General features: G+C 34.5%; 1 protein-coding gene across 1 annotated transcript in view; it reads left to right on the plus strand.

Moving 5' to 3' along the window:
• The window catches only part of LOC125656415 (inhibitor of nuclear factor kappa-B kinase subunit epsilon-like), a 67,724-nt gene that overhangs the window by 5,423 nt on the left and 41,227 nt on the right, over window positions 1-21,074 (plus strand). The window contains exons 3-11 of the mRNA XM_056144777.1: window positions 1,145-1,274; window positions 1,514-1,604; window positions 1,705-1,795; window positions 9,645-9,802; window positions 9,955-10,065; window positions 10,382-10,561; window positions 10,690-10,916; window positions 15,709-15,865; window positions 20,902-21,061. Coding sequence (XP_056000752.1) covers window positions 1,145-1,274; window positions 1,514-1,604; window positions 1,705-1,795; window positions 9,645-9,802; window positions 9,955-10,065; window positions 10,382-10,561; window positions 10,690-10,916; window positions 15,709-15,865; window positions 20,902-21,061 — 1,305 coding nt within the window. The remainder of the gene's footprint in view (window positions 1-1,144; window positions 1,275-1,513; window positions 1,605-1,704; window positions 1,796-9,644; window positions 9,803-9,954; window positions 10,066-10,381; window positions 10,562-10,689; window positions 10,917-15,708; window positions 15,866-20,901; window positions 21,062-21,074) is intronic.

Raw genomic sequence — 21,074 nt, forward strand, 5'->3', positions numbered from 1 at the left:
TTTAAAAATCTTCTTATCAAAAACCACCAGGCCAGAAGAGCTGAAATTTACATGAAAGCTTCCTGACATAATGCAGATTCAAATTTGTGAAAACCATGGTCCCTGGGGGTAGGATGGGGCTAGAATAGGGGATCATAGTTTTACATGCAAATATACAGGGAAAATCTTTAAATATGGGCCAAAGTGACTCAGGTGAGCAATGTGGCTCATGGTCCTCTTGTAAAAAAATCTTCTCTACAACCGCACATGTGTAAGAAAAACTAAATGCATAGTGATGTAGAGCAGGAAAGCCTCTACCAAAATTATAAATTTCATGATCCCTGGGGTAGAGATTCTGACTCCAAGGTGGGGCAAAACTTGAAAAATATGACAATGAAAATAGTATTAACTAATAATAGGCCTAATCAATGTTCATAAAACAATGTAATTACTCCCGAATACTTATCATGTACTTAGTTTGTGTATCAGTCAAATTCGGATGATGAAGCTAGTAATGGACAATCGTACCAAAAACCATAATCGATTATCGGTAATAATCGGACACGTAATCGATTAATAATCGATTATAATCTGAATTGTCATTAATATATAAGTGTTTTCCCCTTCAATATAGATAACAGAAACATTAAACGTATGAAACAACATTTGAATTCTTCTTTATTTTATTTGTTCACAGGTAAATAAATCAGAATTTCAATATATCAAGTAATAAAATTTATTTATAATCTCAATATATCAAATATAGAGATACGGTATACTTTTTTTATTTGACTGTTGAATGTCGCTGTTGTTACGGTCCTTCATATCTCCCGCCATTTTGTTTGACATACAGAAAATGAAATTTGAACAAAGTTGAAGTGATTTCCGGATTTTGTTTTGTTAATGATGTTGGCAACTTTTATTTTGTAATCGATTAGTAGCATCATAGGTCTCTGAACGACCGACAATCGATCATCGGCAACAATCGTTTAATCACTAGATGAAACTGTGTACAAGAAACTTACTGAGCAAATTCACATGTTCAATCATTTTAGAGATTGAAACACACAACACTAGTATATCATAATGAATTTAAATGTTGATCAAACTACAAAATGTATCTAACATATAAAAGTTGTAAATATAATTTAGAAACTCTTTACAGAAGGAAAGTACAAAACCTATTCTTGTCATGGAACTTTGTGAGAAGGGGAACCTTCTGGAGGTGCTCAGAGAGCCCCGCAATGCCTTTGGTCTAGAAGACAAGGAATTTCTCAGATTTTTTCGCCATTTAGGTTTGCATTCTTCTAACTAAGTATCAATTATTTAGTTGTACATGTATTATCTAGTTAGCATGCTTATATAGTTAGTAAATGTTCATTCAAAATCTTTTATGAGGTGTCTGCAGATATAATTTATTGAACATTTGAACATTAAATGAAGAAGTTTTGTTTGTCAAACTATGAAATTTTGATTAAGATAAATGAAAACAAAACTCAGACTACATCTTTGCATGAACTTGTATAAATTGTAGTGTCTGGAATGAAACATCTTCGTCAAAACGGATTCTCACACCGTGACATAAAACCTGGCAACATTCTGGTATATGTAGCAGATGATGGCAGGTACATGTCAATATTTACAGATACTTTTTAATATCATTGATTTTTATGGACTAAAATCATACAGAATAAGACTTACATACATGTACCAATTCTTTTGTAGCTATGTCTACAAACTGTCTGACTTTGGGACTGCTAAACCTTTGAAGGATGGGGACTTTTTTCAGTCTTTAGTTGGAACAGAGGAATATCTGGTAAAAATAATGAGCATGAGAGCTGCAAAACACTTTTTGCTCTTGAAAACTTTATTATGGCCCACCTATAGGTGGAAGCCACCCAGTGATCTGTCTGTGTGTCCATCCATGCACCCATGCATTGACAGTTTTTAGCTCACCTGACCTGAAAGCTCAAGTGAGCTTTTCTGATTGCCTGTTGTCCGTCGTCTGTCCATCTGTCTGTCTGTAAACTTTTTACATTTTCAACATCTTCTCCAGAACCACTGGACCAATTTCAACCAAACTTGGCACAAAGCATCCTTGGGTGAAAGGCTTTCAGGTTTGTTCAAATGAAGGATCATGCCCCTTTCAAAGGCGAGATAATAACAAAAATAGGGTGGGATCATTTAAAAATCTTCTCAAAAACCACTGGGCCTGAAGAGCTGAAATTTACATGAAAGCTCTTTGACTTAGTGCAGATTCAAGTTTGTTCAAATCATGACCCCTGAGGGTAGGGTGGGGCCACAATAGGGGATCAAAGTTTTACATACAAATATATAGGAAAAATATTCTCAAGAACCACTGGGCCAGAAAAGCAGAGATGTACATGAAAGCTTCCTGACATAGTGTAGATTCAAGTTTGTTCAAATCATGGCCCTCGGGGGTAGGATGGGGCCACAATAGGGGATCAAATTTTTACATGCAAATATATAGAGAAAATCTTTAAAAATCTTCTTCTCAAGAACCATTGGGCCAAAGAAGTTGACATTTACATGAAAGCTTCCTGACATAATACAGATTCAAGTTTGTAAAAATCATGAACCCCGGGATAGGATGGGGCCACAATAGGGGATCAAAGTTTTACGTGCAAATAAATAGGAAAAATCTTCTCAAGAACCATTGGGCCAGGAAAGTAGAAATTTACATGAAAGCTTTCTGACATTGTGAAGGTTCAAGTTTGTTAAAATCATGGTCCACGGGGGTAGGATGGGGCTACAATAAGGGATCAAATTTTCCATAATGGGTAAATCTTTAAAAATCTTCTTATCAAGATCCACTGGGCCATGAAAGTTGACATTTACATTAAACCTTCCTGACATTGTGCAAATTCAAGTTTGTAAAAATCATGGCCCCCAGGGGTAAGTTGGGGCTACAATAGGGATCAAAGTTTTACATGCAAATATGTAGGGAAAATCTTTAAATATGGGCCAAGGTGACTCAGGTGAGCGATGTGGCCCATGGGCCTCTTGTTTGGTCTTGTTTTTGCTATCTCTTCAGCTATTGCAATCAAAAATTTATGCAAGAACTTATATCAATGGGTTACAGATCAAGTTTGAGTTTGGGCTTTCTTGACCTATTTTAGCTCACCTGAGCTGAAAGCTCAAGTGAGCATTTCTGATCACATTTTGTCTGGCATATGTTTGTCCATAAACTTTACACATTTTTTACTTCTTCTCCAAAGCCACTGGGCCAATTTCAACCAAACTTGCCATAAACTATCAATGGATGAAGGGGATTCAAAATTGTTCAATTAAAGGGCTTTTGTGAAGCTTCCTGAAGGAATATAGATCCAAAATTGTTCAAATCATGGCCTCCAAGGGTAGGATTATGCTACAAATGGGGATCAAAGTTTTGAATACCGTGAAATAATACGAAACTTGAGAAAGTTGGTAATCTCTGTTATATATGTCTCTGGTGCTATGCATGGCTACATGTATACAAAACAAAGTATAGAAGAAATTAGATTTTAAAAATTTTATATGAACAATATGAAATGTCAAAGTTTTGGTACAACCTGTCCCTTCTGCAGGATGACAGAATATTTACATAGAAACAAAAACTAAATAAACGAAATAAAAACAAATTCATAGTAGCATTAAAACTAAACAACAAAGGCTGAGGAAAGAAACCCCAGAACATGTACATATTGAAATTATCACCTGTTACACAGTGCAACAAAAAAAATATCTGTTCTTAATGAGAGTCAAGACTGAATTGGACTACCGTATATACTCGTCTATAAGTCGGTCCGCCTATAAGTCGGTTTTATTTTTTAAGGTTATTTTGTAGGAATTTGCCATTGACCCACTTATAAGTCAGTACAAATTTTTGTCAGAATCGGTTGACAATTTCAAGTCAATGCTCTAGTGTTTTTACCTATGTTTCAAAAAATATTTTGAGAAATTAATAATTATGAGGTACTCAATATCCAAGCCATATCTGTGTGGGGTTTAAACACAACCCTTGATCTATTATGGACAATGATCCCTTGTTTACCTAAGCAATTATGGTCTCCTAATTACCAGTACCTGACACCCTGTTTACTTAGTGGCACCTGGCGAAAACTGTTATAGTGGGATTCCGGTATAATTCATTGTATCAACAATAGAGTTTTTAAGAGTCAAGAATGATGATCTAAATTATCTGTTAACAATATTCAATCTTTTATGAAATATATTTCAGCCGGTATACATATGAATATTTCAATATTAATTCGGGTTCGTAATTCAATTTTACCAATAAATGATAGATTAGTAGTTTTAACTAGATAAAAATATGTAAATACTTGTACTTTATACATAATTTTAAAATACATAAACAATAGAATATGTCTAGATATTTGTGAACAATAATCATTTGTGTGGTAGTCAATGATAATCATCGGAGTTGTTTAAAAAACACTACATTAGGCCGCCCAGAAAAATACCCATCTTCTTAAGACGCGCCTATAAGTCGGACATAGAGTTTTGGACCAAAAATTGACTCCCAAAAATCCGACTTATAGGCGAGTATATACGGTAATTAACAGTTACATGGGATGCCGTTAAACACAGGGAATGAATATACTAATCAGTAAAATTAAGTGGTTCATTGACTTATTCCAATGATGGGTCATTTTAGATATTTCATACCAGGAGGTGTCTGAAGTAGTAGTGCAGAACTGTAATGAAAAATAAGTACTGATGTAGAATGCAAAGACTAGGTATAAGTATTGTAAATAATTAATAAATCAATCAATAAAATATTAATTTGACACAGTCATTGAGAATGGAAATGGGATACAGTCATTTGACATTTTAAAAGGATCATACATTCCTATGTGGGTTGGTTATAAGAGAACCCCTATTGATTTTTAGGTCAAAAGGTCAAGGGTCAATCCACTCTGGACATAATACTGTCTGCTCAATATCCTAAGAACCCTTTGCTTGACAGACATCAATTTTGGTACACTGGTACATCTTCAAGAGAAGATGACCCATATTGATTTTGAGGTCACATGATCAAGGGTCAAACTGGACATAGGAATATACTGTCTGTTCAATATCTTGAGAACCCTTTGCTTGACAGATATCAAATTTAATTCACTGGTACATCTTTAGGAGAAGATGACCTATAGCAATTTTAAAGTCACAGGGTCAAGGGTCAAACTGGACTTAAGAATATACTGTCCACTCAATATCTTGAGAACCCTTTCCTTGACAGACAACAAACTTGGTACACTGGTACATCTTCCAGAGAAGATGACCCATATTGTTTTGAGGTCACATGGTCAAAGATCAAGGGTCAAACTGGACATAGGAATATACTGTCTGTTCAATATCTTGAGAACCCTTTGCTTGACAGACAGCAAACTTGGTACACTGGTACATCTTAAGGAGTAGATGATCCTAATTGATTTTGAAGTCACCTGGTCAAAGGTTGTCTACTCAATATTTTGAAATGGTTTGGAACTACTATCAGTTAAATGATGCATGTGTATAACCCTTTTCAATTTTGCCCCATACATGTTTTACAAGCATTTCTTGTTTATAAAGTACAGAGGTTACATTGAACTCTCGAATAAACATAACTTCCCTAGGTGAAGAAATATATAATATAAAGCACAGAGAAATTCACTATATATGGGTACCCTTACCCAGGGCTATACATAAAGCTCTAAAATGACCAATGATACAAACAATATGAAATTGTCAAATTTTCAGGATGACCTGTCTCTTCTTCAAGAGAAGAGAGTATTTACTTTGTAATGAACTAAAAACAAATTCATAGTAGCACTAAAACTAAACTATATAGGCTGAGATTAAAAAAATAGAACATCTACCTATTGAAATTATCATATGTTACATGGAGCAATAAAAACTGAACTATGTGGGATGAAGCCATAAACAAAGAACGGGTTAATTAATCAACATGTTAATTCCTCGTAAAACCCATGCAATTCAAAATTTGAACGCACGGATAGGTGGAAAGTATTGTACAGCCATAAAACTACACTTAAGTCAGGACAAACAAAACACCATGGGCCACATTGCTCACCTGAGTCACCTGAGCTTTTCTGATCACCCGTAGTCCGGCGTCCGTCCATCTGTAAACTTTTAAAATTTTTGACTTCTTCTCAAAAACCACTGGGTCAATTTCAACCAAAGTTGGCACAAAGCACCCTTCGATAAAGGGAATTCTAAATTGTTAAAATAAAGAGTCAAGCCACCTTCCAATGGGAGATAATCAAGAAAAGGTAAAAATAGAGTAGGGTCATTAAAAAATCTTCTTCTCAAGAAACACTGGGCCAGAAAAGATGAAATTTATAGATAAGCTTTATTAGGTAGTGCAGATTCTAAATTGTTCAAATCATGGCCCCCGGGGGTAGGATAGGGCCACAAGGGGGGATCAAAGTTTTACATACAAATATATAGGAAAAATCTTTAAAAAATTTCTTCTCAAGAACCTCTGAACCAGAAAAGCTGATATTTACATGAAAGCTTTTTGACATAGTGCAGATTCAAGTTTGTTCAAATCATGGCCCCCAGGGGTAGGATGGGGCCACAATAGGGAATCAAAGTTTTACATACAAATATATAGGGAAAATCTTTAAAAATCTTCTTCTCAAGAACCACTGAGCCAGAAAAGCTGATATTTACATGAAAGCTCTCTGACATAGTGTAGATTCAAGTTTATTCAAATCATGGCCCCCGGGAGTAGGATGGGGCCACAAGGGGGGATCAATGTTTTACATACAAATATATAGGGAAAATCTTTAAAAATCTTCTTCTCAAGAACCACTGAGCCAGAAAAGCTGATATTTACATGAAAGCTTTCTGACATAGTGCAGATTCAAGTTTGATCAAATCATGGCCCCCGGGGATAGGATGGGGCCACAATAGGGGATCAAAGTTTTACATACAAATATAGGAAAAATCTTTAAAAATCTTCTTCTCAAGAACCATTGGGCCAAAGAAGTTGACATTTACATGAAAGCTTTCTGACATAGTGTAAGTTCAAGTTTGCAAAAATCATGGCCTCCAGGGGTAGGTTGGGGCCATAATAGGGACTAAGGTTTTACATGCAAATGTATATGGAAAGTCTTTAGTTATGGGCCAAGGTGACTCAGGTGAGCGATGTGGCCCATGGGCCTCTTGTTAAGCAATGTTTTTAATTTTTATTTCCCTGAAAATTTTTGACCCCATATTGTGATACCAACCTAGCTCCATAGGGTCACAACATAACCATGATACAAGGTTACAACATTAAAAAAAATAATGGTATGAAATGTAAGGTCTTGCCATAAGGATTAGGAATCTATATATACAAAATATGAAAGCCCTTCCAGAAACAGTTTAGCAGATATTGCCTAGGTTAACATTTCTTAAAAATAGGTCAAAATCCAAGGTCAAGGTTACAAGGTCAAAAACTTTGGTTCCAAAAAGAAAGGTATTGTCACAAGGAATGCATACATGAAATATGAAAGATTTAGCAATCATAAAAGTTATGAGCAATGTTAAAGTTCTGTTAAAGTTTTGAAATTTAATTGGGTCAAACTTTACGGTCAGAAGGTTAAACATCATGGCATCAAATGAAAATTTTTTGCCGTAAAGAATCTATATACTAAATATGAAAGCCTTACCTTAGATAGTTCAGGAGATATCTAAAGTAGCTAAAACTAAAACAAACATAGGTAAAACTCAAAGGTCAAGTTCACAAGGTCAAAACCTTTGGTACCAAAATAAAGGTCTTGTCACAAGGAACATACATCTACCTCATACTTAGATATTTTATTGAAAATAAATATTAACAGCAAACTAACAACTCAACTTTATGACAAATGGGATGATTTCAACTTCTCCATTGTCAACTTCTCATATTTATGTAGCAATACTTCATTATCACCTGCACTATCTAGGCTCACAGCTGGTGTGATCGAATGACAGGGATGCTTACTCCTCCTAGGCACCTGATCCCACTTCTGGTGTGTCCAGGGGTCCGTGTTTGCCCAACTGTCCATTTTGTATTCCTCATAGGAGTTACGAGATTGATCACTGTTCATTATCTTCACCTTTATAGGAGTTATGAGATTGATCAATGTTCATTATCTTCACCTTTCATGAAATATGAGAGCATATTCAAAAATTATGAGCAAGGTACAAGTTTCAGACAGACAGGAAAAAACCCACAATATGTACCCCTTACTGGACAGGGGTTGGGGAGTAAAAAATGTTGAATCCACATAATTACCTAGGATCATTTGAATATGATTTAGTATTGCCCTGCTTATCTTGAAAAGAATTTGTTTTAATTAATTTCCTGTATATATGTATTCCCATATCAAACTTCAATTACTTTACCTCTGGGGCCCCTGAATTGAACAACTTGCACATTCTGATTCAGAAGATGCTTGGCATATTAATATGACTAATCATAGCCCTGCCAATCTAAGAAGAATATTTTTAAAGATGTTTCCCTATATATTCCTATATAAATATTTGATCCCCAATTGTGGCTCCATCCTAAAGAGTTATAGACCTTGAATTAGCTAAACAAAGAATGCCATGAAGCAGGGCCCTTTTGAGATACTTGCCATCACAATGATATCAAGGTTTTGCTTAAGTTCATGAAGTTGCCTAAAAGCAAAAATTGGGTTCTTGTGAAGAATTTTGTATGTGTAAACAGTGATGAAAGATTTAATTGCTCATAAAATAATGTCTTGCTAATAAATCCAACATTCTACCATGGTTATTGCAAAGGTCAAAGGAATGTCGCGGTCATTTTTCTGGGATATACCTTTATATTTATTTTAATAACTGATTATGAGAAAATTGATACACATCTTGCTTGCACTTGGTGTTTTGCCAATACAACAATAAATTGACTGATAATTCACTTTATAATCATAAAAATTAATCAATACATGCAGCAAAACTAATTTATAAATGACTGAAAAATATTTGTCATTCTGTATAAATCAATTGTCTGCATTCGAAGATTGATACACATAAATAAACATGGCGATGCACAGACAAGTTAACCCTCTTCCACTTATGTATAGTTTTTCAAAGCAGTTGATATAATCCGTCCACATCAAACTAAATACTTGAAATAGTTTTCAAAATAGATCTAGTATACCTGATCATCTAACCTTTTTTGTCAGTAAAAAAACATGTAGACTTTGGCCTAATCCATTTTGGAAACTGTCTAAATGTCACTGTTACCTAATTCATTGCTGTATAGGTAAATGATCAAGTGTATATTTCTGAGCCGTAGTAGAATAGAAATAAAGTTCTTCTTTTCGTGGATGATTCAGAATAACCTCCTCGATCTTGAAATGTTATTTGAAATATAAAAGTCTCGACTAACGCGTCGGCTTCTCAACCTGAGGATGTTGTCCTGCAACATCCATGAAAATGTGATCTATCTTTTATATACAAGATTGTGGAAATGAAGTCTTGTGAAATATAAGGATTAACATTATAAAACTGATGTTATGATCTTTTTTGCAATGTTGTATTAATATTTTGATCACAAATTTAAAGCAAATTCATAGTTTTTGAAAGTACAATTAAGATTACTTGAACCGCAATTTCTACATATGGCTCGTTTCTTTTCAAATTTTCAGCATCCCCACATTTTCAAAGCCGCTTTCATCGATCGCTATCGTCCACGAGAATTTGACATCTCTGTAGATCTGTGGAGTCTAGGGGCTACCTTGTATCATGCCGCCACTGGGAAGGTCCCCTTCCAACCCTACCATGGACGTGGGGATAAAAACACCATGTGAGTGTTACCACAACATGTAAATAAACTCACCGTATTTAGCTATATACAGCTGCAGCAAGCATTCTACTTTTCTACAGATTATTTATGTAAGTAATCAGGAAAAATGAGTTTTGTTTCACTGAAGGGAGATAAGAATTGTTCACTTACAGGTTTCAGATGATCTCAAAGAAAGATACTGGAGTGATATCTGGTGAGCAGACGTCTGCATCGGGTTCTATTATTTGGTCCAAGGAATTACCCAAAACTTGCATGCTTTCAAAGTGAGTGAAGTCTTCTGTAAAATAGGTATCAGACGTAATCCACGTAATTCATGATATCTTATCCCGTTACATTTATACCCACGTAATTCATGATATCTTTTCCCGTTACATTTATACCCACGTAATTCATGATATCTTTTCCCGTTACATTTATACCCACGTAATTCATGATATCTTATCCCGTTACATTTATACCCACGTAATTCATGATATCTCATCCCATTACATTTATACCCACGTAATTCATGATATCTTTTCCCGTTACATTTATACCCATGTAATTCATTGATATATTACCTCATTACATTTTTGACAGATATCTCAGGGATACACTGACAGAGTTTTTAGTTCGTCTTTTGGAATGCCAGGCACACAAAATGTGGACGTTTGATGGCTTTTTTTGGGCTGCAGATGATCTTCTTGAGAAACATATACTTCATCTGTTTTCTGTAGTAGATTCACATCTCTATCTCATCTACATGGACCCAGATAACAAGTATGCAATTTTTCATCTACTTAATAAGTCCCCACAAACATGCAATAAGGATAGAGGATTCGCTTATTAGAATAGAAATCTATACTTTATGTAGCATGTATGTAACACGTATATTTGCTGTATTACAGATTCTCCGACTTGCAGAAATGTGCCCAAGAGCAGATGCACACACAAATAAAATCACCATACTTTGTTCTTCACAATCGTGAGCTCAGAGAATCGGTTTCAGAGGAGGACCCTGTGAGGTCTTATCCTGTGACATCAGCAGATGATCCTATAGTGGTTTTACCCCTCAAAGAAGGCACCTTGCTCTCCACTCGAACATCGGTTGACTCAACACTATCCATTATCAATGGTATTGTAAAATTTTGTACAACTCAAAATATTTATATTACAAATCGCATTTTCCTCTATGTACTAACCAATTTCAGCATGCGACACAATCCGTTCATATTGACTATGAACAGATTATGAACTAGCTTAAAGCTAAAGAGAGAGCATAATTATTTGAAAAAATACAACATGTGTTACAAAGATCTCGCAAGTCACACCTTGGATTAAGATTGTGAACTTACTTGGATTATCATCCCAATATTGTGGTCTCCTACCTCCAAAATACAGTGCACCGTGCATTGTTGATAAAAGGCAGGGCGAGACGAAGTGTGACGTCATGTCTATGTGTTGACGTACAATACAACTGTGACAGAGGCTAGGAGTTTTTTATGCAACACAATAGAAGCAATGTAAACAAACGGTGATTTAGTAAATGAATATGAATATAAGAAATGAACAACACTTTAGAGCTGTTCATGGTCAATATGAATGGATTTGGATTTGAGGCAAATTCTCTGTGAATCGCTAGTGCGATTCACAAAATTTGCCGCAAATCCAAATCCATTCATACTGACCATGAACAGCTCAAAAGTGCTGTTCATTTCTTAGATAAATTGTACTTATATTCATCATCCACTGAGTTCACTTAAACAAGGAAATGTGGTTTTGTTGTTACTGAGGATATGACAGACGTCCACATTTTAACAAAATTCATGCGCATAAGCTTGTCATGCAAATTTTTCTACAATGTTGGTAGCCATCATCTTCCCTAAAAGTGGTAACAAAACCAGACTTCATTGTTTATATGCTTACATCAACATCAGCTGAACATGCAATTATAACATGATATTTCCATTCACTCAAATGTTTTCCTTTTCACATTCTTACTAACTGAAATTGATGCTTAATATCTTGAAATAGGCTAATTATTGTGTGTGAATACTCTTAACCTAAAGAGTATGATGCATGTTCATTATCAAAATGCTATTGAAATAATTAAACTGTAACTGTAAGAAAGGTCTTTCAGATTTTGACTGTATATAAGATGATGTACACGAGCCTCTTCACACTGCCATATTTCATGGAGCACTTCATTTATTATTATACCTCAGTATGAGAATGCCATGCAACGCGTAATCTGGTTGGTCTAGACGGTCACGTGCCAGGGAGGACAAAACTTCATATCTCCCTCTCAGACATCATATTTCCCTATCATATTTACCCCTTGGGCAGCCTCGTGCATTTTCCATAAATTTAACGTCAAGGTAGATGAAGTGTATTGTGACGTCACAATAAGTCCGAGTCATTCTACTTTCATAGTTCGTAAGACACAAAATATGCGGGTCTCTGATACACAGTTGAATCGCATGGTTTTGGTTTTGGTTGATACAAAAACAAGCAAGTAAATCAGCACTCAAGGAGAATGGAAATACAAAAACTGGTTATCATATCACTGTATTTCGTTGTTTGTACCTTCTACCGTAATACGTTGACGGCGCGGTGTTACCGTTAGGACGATCCCAGCTACATACAATGTAGATGAGCGGACTCCAATTTCAAGCGTACTTTTGTAGTCTTGCTTTGTTTTGGTATAATAAACAATTTATTGCATGAATGTTCGGGAGATATGAAGATTTATTCACCCAAGAAAAATCATATTCCCCTCGGGCGTTGCCCTTGGGGAATATGATTTTTCTTGGGTGAATAAATCTTCATATCTCCCTCACTATCATGCAATAAATGTATAATACACCAGGGTGTAGAAGCATGGAACACTCCATTCAATACACCAGGGTGTAGAAGCATGGAGCTCTCTATTCAATACACCAGGGTGTAGAAGCATGGAGCACTCCATTCAATACACCAGGTTGTAGAAGCATGGAGCTCTCTATTCAATACACCAGGGTGTAGAAGCATGGAGCACTCCATTCAATACACCAGGGTGTAGAAGCATGGAGCTCTCTATTCAATACACCAGGGTGTAGAAGCATGGAGCTCTCTATTCCATACACCAGGGCAAAGAATCATGGAGCAATCTATTCCATACACCAGGGTGTAGAAGCATGGAGCTCTCTATTCCATACACCAGGGTGTAGAAGCTTGAGCTATATATATCATGTGCTTTCAAAAACTGAAAGACATTTCTCAATTGTACACATAACAAACTGGGAGATTATTAAATGGTCATTTCATTTTTTGATTGGCAGAAAAGTTCAAAGTTTGTTTCTTTTGAGTTAATGTGATAAGTCACATGAAAAAATATTTTAAGCAAATTTACTGTTACCTTTTGATTTTGTTAATTGTTTGCTTAAAACAACAACCATAGTTTTAGATCAAGGAAAATTTACATCTGTTATTTTCAGTGTTTTGGCAATTGACAAACAACCCACCTGTATCATGGTTTGGCACAGTGCCAGTGCTGCCAACTTATTTACTTGTCCTTAGCATATGTACTCAAAATTTTCGTCCCCTGCCATAGGACATAGAAATATCGGTATCTGTGTGTCCTTCTGTCCATCCTACTTGAATTTGTGGACACAACTTCTCTGAAACTGCTCAACAGATTTTGTTCAAATTTTGTAGGATTGTTAGTCACCATATGTATTTGATCATGTTGCACCACCATTTTGATTGGGCCAATTGTACCGGAGTTATGGAACTTTGTTGAATTGTATAGTGTACACTGTACATGCTACACTATAGGAACACTTTGTGGACACAACTCCTCAGAAACTGCTCAACAGATTTGTTAAAAATCTGTAGGATTGTTAGTCACCATATGTAGTTGATCGTATTGCACCGCCATTTTGATTTGACAGGAGTTATGGGACTTAGTTGAATTTATACATGCTACACTTAAGGACCACTTTGTGGACACACCTGCTCGGACACTGCTGCTCTGATTTAGTTCAAATTCTGCAGGAATGTAAGTCACCATATGTACTATAGATCATATCCTGTCGTCCTTTTGTGGGAGTTCTGGGACTTTATCGGGGTTTTTTTTATAGAGCGCCAAATTAACGTTAACTCAAATAATTGAAGATATCTTTAATTATTTGAAGATATCATCAATTCAATTATTGCTCTCTTTAATTGAATTAATGCACGCATTAAATCAATTATTGCTCTCATCAAATGAATTAATGCATGCTTCAATTCAATTATTGCTCTCATCAATTGAATTAATGCGCGCATCAATTGAATTAATGAGAGCAATAATTGATTTAATGCGCGCATTAATTCAATTATTGTTCTCTTCAATTCAATTGATGAGAGCATCATTTGAATTAATGAGAGCAATAATAGATTTGATACGTGCATTAATTCAGTTATTGCTCTCTTCAATTCAATTGATGAGAGCATCAATTTCGTAGAAATATTGCTCGCAATAATTAATTTAGAGCTCGGTATAAATAATTTGATGATCTCTTTAATTCAATTGAAGATATCTTTAATTATTTACAATGCTTTTGTATAAGGAATTAATGTGCACATCAATTCATTTAAAGAGAGCAACAATTCAATTAAAGAGGCCATTAATTCAATTGTGGATATGTTGAACTGAAGATATCTTTAATTATATAGTTGCTCTCTCTAAAAGAATTATTGCTGTCTTCAAATGAATTAAAGATATCATTAATTCAATTGAAGAGAGCAATAATTGAATTAATGCGTGCATTAAATCAATTATTGCTCTCATCAAATGAATTAATGGGCGCATCAATTCAATTATTGCTCTCATCAATTGATTTAATGCGCGCATTATATCAATTATTGCTTTCTTCAATTGAATTGTAGTGCGCATCAATTCAATTGTTTATATCATTAATTCATTTGAAGAGATCATTAATTCAATTAAAGTGCGCATCATTTCAGCTGAAGCATTAATGCTATCATCAATTCAATTAATGCACGCAATAATTCAGAATTGAAGGTATCATTAATTATTTGAAGAGATCTTTAATTAAATTGTTGCGTGCATCAAATGAATTGATAATATCTTCAAATAATTGAAGATATCTTCAATTATTTGAGTTTATGTTAATTCTGCACAATTGGAACACTCTGTGGACGCAATACCTCAGAGACCAATTAACGAATTTTGTTCAAACTTAAAATTTGTGAGATTGTGTGTCACAATATGTAATTTATCGTATTCCACCTCAATTTTGATTCTACAAATTTTACTGTAGTTATGGGACTTTTTGTCCATGGTCATTTTGTCTGTGCCTTTTTGTCCTGTGACTTTCTGTCCTACATTCGTTACTAGCTTAAATACTTTATAAATAAGTACAAGCTGTATGGCCCAGCCCGACGTCAAGCCAGATTAACATTCCTGTAATGTTGCTATTATAGGTGAGCTTTATTTCTTATTCTTTGTCACTTGCACACAGTACCCAGTACACTCTTCTCATGTCTCCTCAGCCATCAGATACACTATGATACCATTTCCTGTCCTTGATGAGGATATTGAAGACGAAAGATTTGCCAACATTACAAATAGACGTGCCTACTCTTTCTCTTAAAATAACATCCTGAATATGAGGTTTGGTATTTTCATTCCATGATAGTGGTCTTCTACTTCTTAAGCATCTCTGAAATCGCACACACCATTGGGAAACATTTATGTCACTTGTAAATCAACGACTGGATATATTCCAACTATTCCCTGTTACTTCCTTTAGTTTTTTAACCCCAGGTACCATATACTGTAAGATATTAAAGTTGAGTAGCCATACATGTAGGATTAATAGATACACTAACTCCAATATATTTCAGTTCCATGCATCATTAGATTGCAATTCCATTTCCAGAAATAAATCCCGAGTTTGTTGATGAAGATTCGGTGACCCGTGATGAAGATTACCGCATGGCTCGCTCCATGTGTATTTTAACCGCCATGATTCTGAGAGCCATTAGACATGCTGCATCTGCACATCAACTACTGAGTAAGACGTCACAGAGTTGCAGGTACAGAATTTGATGTCAACATCTCAATGAATTATATTGTTACATTAGGTCTAATGATACTTTAACATGTATCAGATCTCATACCAGAAAAATACTCAGAGATTGGTGTTACAATTTGTAGAGCAAAAACAGTTAAATTGGTTTGCTGAAAATTCAGTTGGAAGCAAGAAATGTTGTTTTAATTAAATTGAATAGGCTTTTTTCATAAGTATGCAACCATTAACTGTTTGTGTCATTCTTCTTCTGAGGCTAACGGGGTCATGTGACCTATTGCAATCTGTTTTTTATCTTTTTTGTACATTCATTCATTATGTGTTAACATTTGAACAAATTGAATGCATAGAGAAAACTTTACAAATATTGTGAAATTCATGGCTCCTGGGCCTGGGATTCTGATGAAGTTTTCTCTGTATTTTCCTCTTGTAGGGAATAATTATCACTTTGTAAGAAGTGTGAATTCATTATTAGCGTAAATTCATTATAAGTGTGAATTTATTATAAGTGTGAATTCATTATTAGCGTGAATTCATTATAAGCGTGAATTCATTATAAGCGTAAATAATTCATTATAAGTGTGAATTCATTATAAGCGTGAATTCATTATAAGCGTGAAAGTGTGAATTCATTATAAGTGTGAATTCATTATAAGTGTGAATTCATTATAAGTGTGAATTAATTATTAGCGTGAATTTATTATAAGTGTGAATTTATTATAAGTGTGTTTGTTATAAGTGTGAATTTATTATAAGTGTGAATTTATTATAAGTGTGAATTCATTATAAGTGTGAATTCATTATAAACGTGAATTCATTATAAGTGTGAATTCATTATAAGTGTGAATTCATTATTAGTGTGAATTCATTATAAGTGTGAATTCATTATTAGCGTAAATTCATTATAAGCGTGAATTCATTATAAGTGTGAATTCATTATTAGCGTGAATTTATTATAAGTGTGAATTCATTATTAGTGTGTTTGTTATAAGTGTGAATTTATTATAAGTGTGAATTCATTATAAGTGTGAATTCATTATAAGTGTGAATTTATTATAAGTGTGAATTCATTATAAGTGTGAATTCATTATAAACGTGAATTCATTATAAGTGTGAATTCATTATAAGTGTGAATTCATTATTAGTGTGAATTCATTATAAGTGTGAATTCATTATTAGCGTAAATTCATTATAAGCGTGAATTCATTATAAGTGTGAATTCATTATTAGCGTGAATTTATTATAAGTGTGAATTCATTATTAGTGTGTTTGTTATAAGTGTGAATTTATTATAAGTGTGAATTCATTATAAGTGTGAATTTATTATAAGTGTGAATTTATTATAAGTGTGAATTTATTATTAGTGTGAATTCATTATAAGTGTGAATTTATTATAAGTGTGAATTCATTATAAGTGTGAATTAATTATTAGCGTGAATTTATTATAAGTGTGAATTCATTATAAGCGTGTTTGTTATAAGTGTGAATTCATTATAAGTGTGAATTCATTATAAGTGTGTTTGTTATAAGTGTGTTTTACTGTACAGTGTTACCTCAGTATATCGCCGCTCGTTATATCGCCACCCCCGCATACCACCATCAAAATGTGTAGAACGGATTTTTACAGATTGTTAATTGCATGATAGCATGGCACCACCATTATACAGCTTTTTACAGGTTGGAAACAATTCCTGAAAAGGGGAAACCAACCCAAAAGAAAGTAAAAAATATGATAAATAAAAAAGGGTACGCAAACAAAAAGTGCAAAAAATTGTTATCTCCTTTAGGGTTTCTCATCACTGGCCTGTTCTTTGTACTGATATGATTGATATCTCCTTTAGGGTTTCTCATCACTGGCCTGTTCTTTGTACTGATCTCCTTTATGGTTTCTCATCACTGGCCTGTTCTTTGTACTGATATGGCATATGTTGCTCTGACTCATTGCCTTTGGATAAGGTATCCGTTCATTGTTCTCCATGTTTATGTGCCAAATTGTATCTACATGCCAGTTTACAGCACCTTCTGTGTGGGGATTTAATCACCCCTTGTCGATTGTAAAATTACCATATGGGTTACCACATCAGAATAACTTTTAAGATATTGAAATAGGATTAGAAAACAAGAATAGAAATTATTCAACAGAAACGAAAATGTTAAAACGAAATTGTTAGGAACGAGATCAAATGTTCAGTGTCTGACAAAGAACTGAATTTACGAAATTGTTAGGAACGAGATCAAATGTTCAGTGTCTGACAAAGAACTGAATTTACATAGTTTTCACCAAGACCCCCACCCCCCTTAAAACTAAATATGATGAATGTTGAAACTTAAGTAAAAACATGAGTATAAATAGCACTCTGTATACCTTTTTTATACGCCCACATAAAAATGTGGGCATATTATGCTATACTGCTGTTGTCCATCTGTCCCTTTAACTTTTGTCTTCGCAAGTCCTTCTAAACCCTCTGGGGGATTTTGATGAAACATGGAACAAAAAATATCATAATGTGGAACTGTGCATATCGCAAGGGGAATGCTGTCCAATGTTTTTCAAAGGAGTTGTGGCCCTTGGACTTAATTTTTTCTATTCAAAATACTTTGTCTTCACAACTCCTCCTAAACCCTTCAGGGGGTTTTGATGAAACTTGGTACAAAGAAAGATCACAATAATGTATGCGGGCGTATTATGTACCGGTTTAGCGGTGCCCTATTTTTACTATGTATTCACAAATGAAAGTGTACATTAAAATTATTAGATGTTCATTAAAATGTAACATTTGTACATGTATGTGGTTTTTAACAGTCACTTGTCTTTTTCCTTTTTCCACATAAGTGTAATCGATGTTGGATGACAGAAACTTACAGGAGTTTTTACCCCTAACTTTTTGAATTTAGATTTTTATCCAACATCAATCTTTTGATCTTGCCCCTTAAAACAAGAATATAGAATTGAAAACTTGATTGACTTTGGTTTGGTTTGAACATAATTTATTGTAACTGAATTTACAAATTTATAAAGGGATTGAGCACAAGTTCTTGAAACTTAGAACGCTCTCTCCCATATACATGTATATATAACAATCTATCTTGGTATGCATTGTAAAACAGTCATAGTAAATATAAATATTATCTAGTACGTGTTAATCGCTTACAGAAAAACAAAGTACAGATGACTCGGGATGGCTCGAACTTCGATCTCTCGAAATTCTCGGTCTCTCGAAGTGAAATCATGGTCCCGATTTTTTTTTCTATGTAACAAAGCAAATTTACTATCGGTCTCTCGAACGTTCGATCTCTCGAAGTGAAGTTGGGTCCCGTAAAACTATATTGTTTTTCACTCTTGATCTCTCGAAGTGGTGGTAGCGTATATCCACCGTTACTCAAGCGTGTAATAATTTCCACTGTGGCCTTACCTGGATTTTGTTGAATGCTGGAGGGGTAATTAGGTGTTTACATAGTTGAAACATCACTGGTGCTTCTTAGTGGAGGTGACACACTTGAGTATATAATTGGCTAATTGGTCAGTTTACACCTTGCACTGGGGTTTTGAGTCAGGATGATTAAAATTATATATAATCCAGCTATGAATAAAATCTGTAGTTTGTTTTGCTGTGACGAGAGAGTAAATTTTATACATAATTTAAAGATCTACAGACTTAAATTTCTCGAATTTGTTCTTTGTGTAAAGTTACTCTAAAACATCGTTTTACTTATTCGTTAGAATTTTTGTTTTGGGTAAAGCGACAACATTGTGCTCAGCTGTTTAGTTTGCGATAGTAAAGCGTCATCGGAACTTGGTTTTGTATGCCTATCTAAGCATGATTAAAGAACAAATAAATACATAAAGTTTGAAATGTTTTTATTAATGCAAAATAAGGTTTTTTATTTTGATATCAAAGCACCTGACGAAGGAAAACATGTCAAAATGATATCATATGATCTTGTTGGTACATTTCCGGTTACTGTAAAATCTGAACCATACCGGCGGACCTTCAATTTCCGAATTTTGATCTCTCGGACTCTCGATCTCTTGAAGTTTTATCAAGGTCCTTTGAACTTCGAGTTATCGAGAGTCACCTGTAATGATATATAGACCTACTAATTAATCAAAACGACCATTATGTGTGATAAAAGCTTGTATGATAGTAAACAAATAATTTCGTTTTCACTATTACTAAGGCAATTGATTGATTGTTTGATTGAATCTTGTTTAACGTCCCTCTGAAGGATTTTCATTCACATGGAGATGTCACCAAAACCGGAGGACTTCAAATTTAGGCCTATGCTTGGCGCTTATGGACATTGAACAGTGAGCAGTGAGGGTTCTTTAGTGTGCCACACCTACTGTGACACAGGACATCCGGTTTTAAGGTCATCTCTGAGGACCCATGGCATTCACACTTCATGCTGAGCGTTTGGCGATGGAATTGTCGCTACCTGTTTTAACGACTTAGGTCTGTCGTGGCCAAGATTCAAACTCTGACCTTCCGCTCTACCTCTAGACCACCGCAGCAGTGTGAAAAACTTGAAGAAAATTTGAAAAATTGTTAAACAAGATTGTTAAAACAAAACTATAGAAGAAAAAAAATGTTGAAATAAAATTGTCAAAACAAATTGTAGAATTAGAATTATAAACTAAAAAACAAAAATGTTAAAATAAAATTGTTAAAACAGAAAATGTAAGATATAATTATGGCAGTTAAGATTAATATGCATGGGCCTCTTGGTATGTTAATATGTAAGATTTTTGCTTTGATGGAATGTTCAGTTTTACATTGCCCCAATCCACTTGGCATGTAGATTACTGCTCTGCTGATGTGTTTAGATTTGTGTAGCATTCACACAACACTTGGCATGTAGATTACTGCTCTGCTGATGTGTTTAGATTTGTGTAGCATTCACACAATAAAACACAATGACTTCTTGGGAAAGATCTAGCTTTCAATGGAGAGTTATTGGAAAGCTTAGTGAAATATTGGAAAAATTTTATAATAGAATTGAGAACCTTGAGTTTTTACAATAATATGTGTTTTTTAATAACAGGTATGAAGAGCAATGGAAGTTTTCATCACTTCAGTGTAGTAGCAGGTGTGTTGAGGAACGATATAGAGACATCACCCAGATCATGTCCACTGATAAGAGGAGATCACTATTTCCAATCATTACAGAGAATGGAGACATTGATGGGGACAATTTTAAACAAGTACGTTGATGAA

Source organism: Ostrea edulis, chromosome 7, assembly GCF_947568905.1.
Source record: "Ostrea edulis chromosome 7, xbOstEdul1.1, whole genome shotgun sequence".
NCBI classification, from domain to species: Eukaryota; Metazoa; Mollusca; class Bivalvia; order Ostreida; family Ostreidae; genus Ostrea; species Ostrea edulis.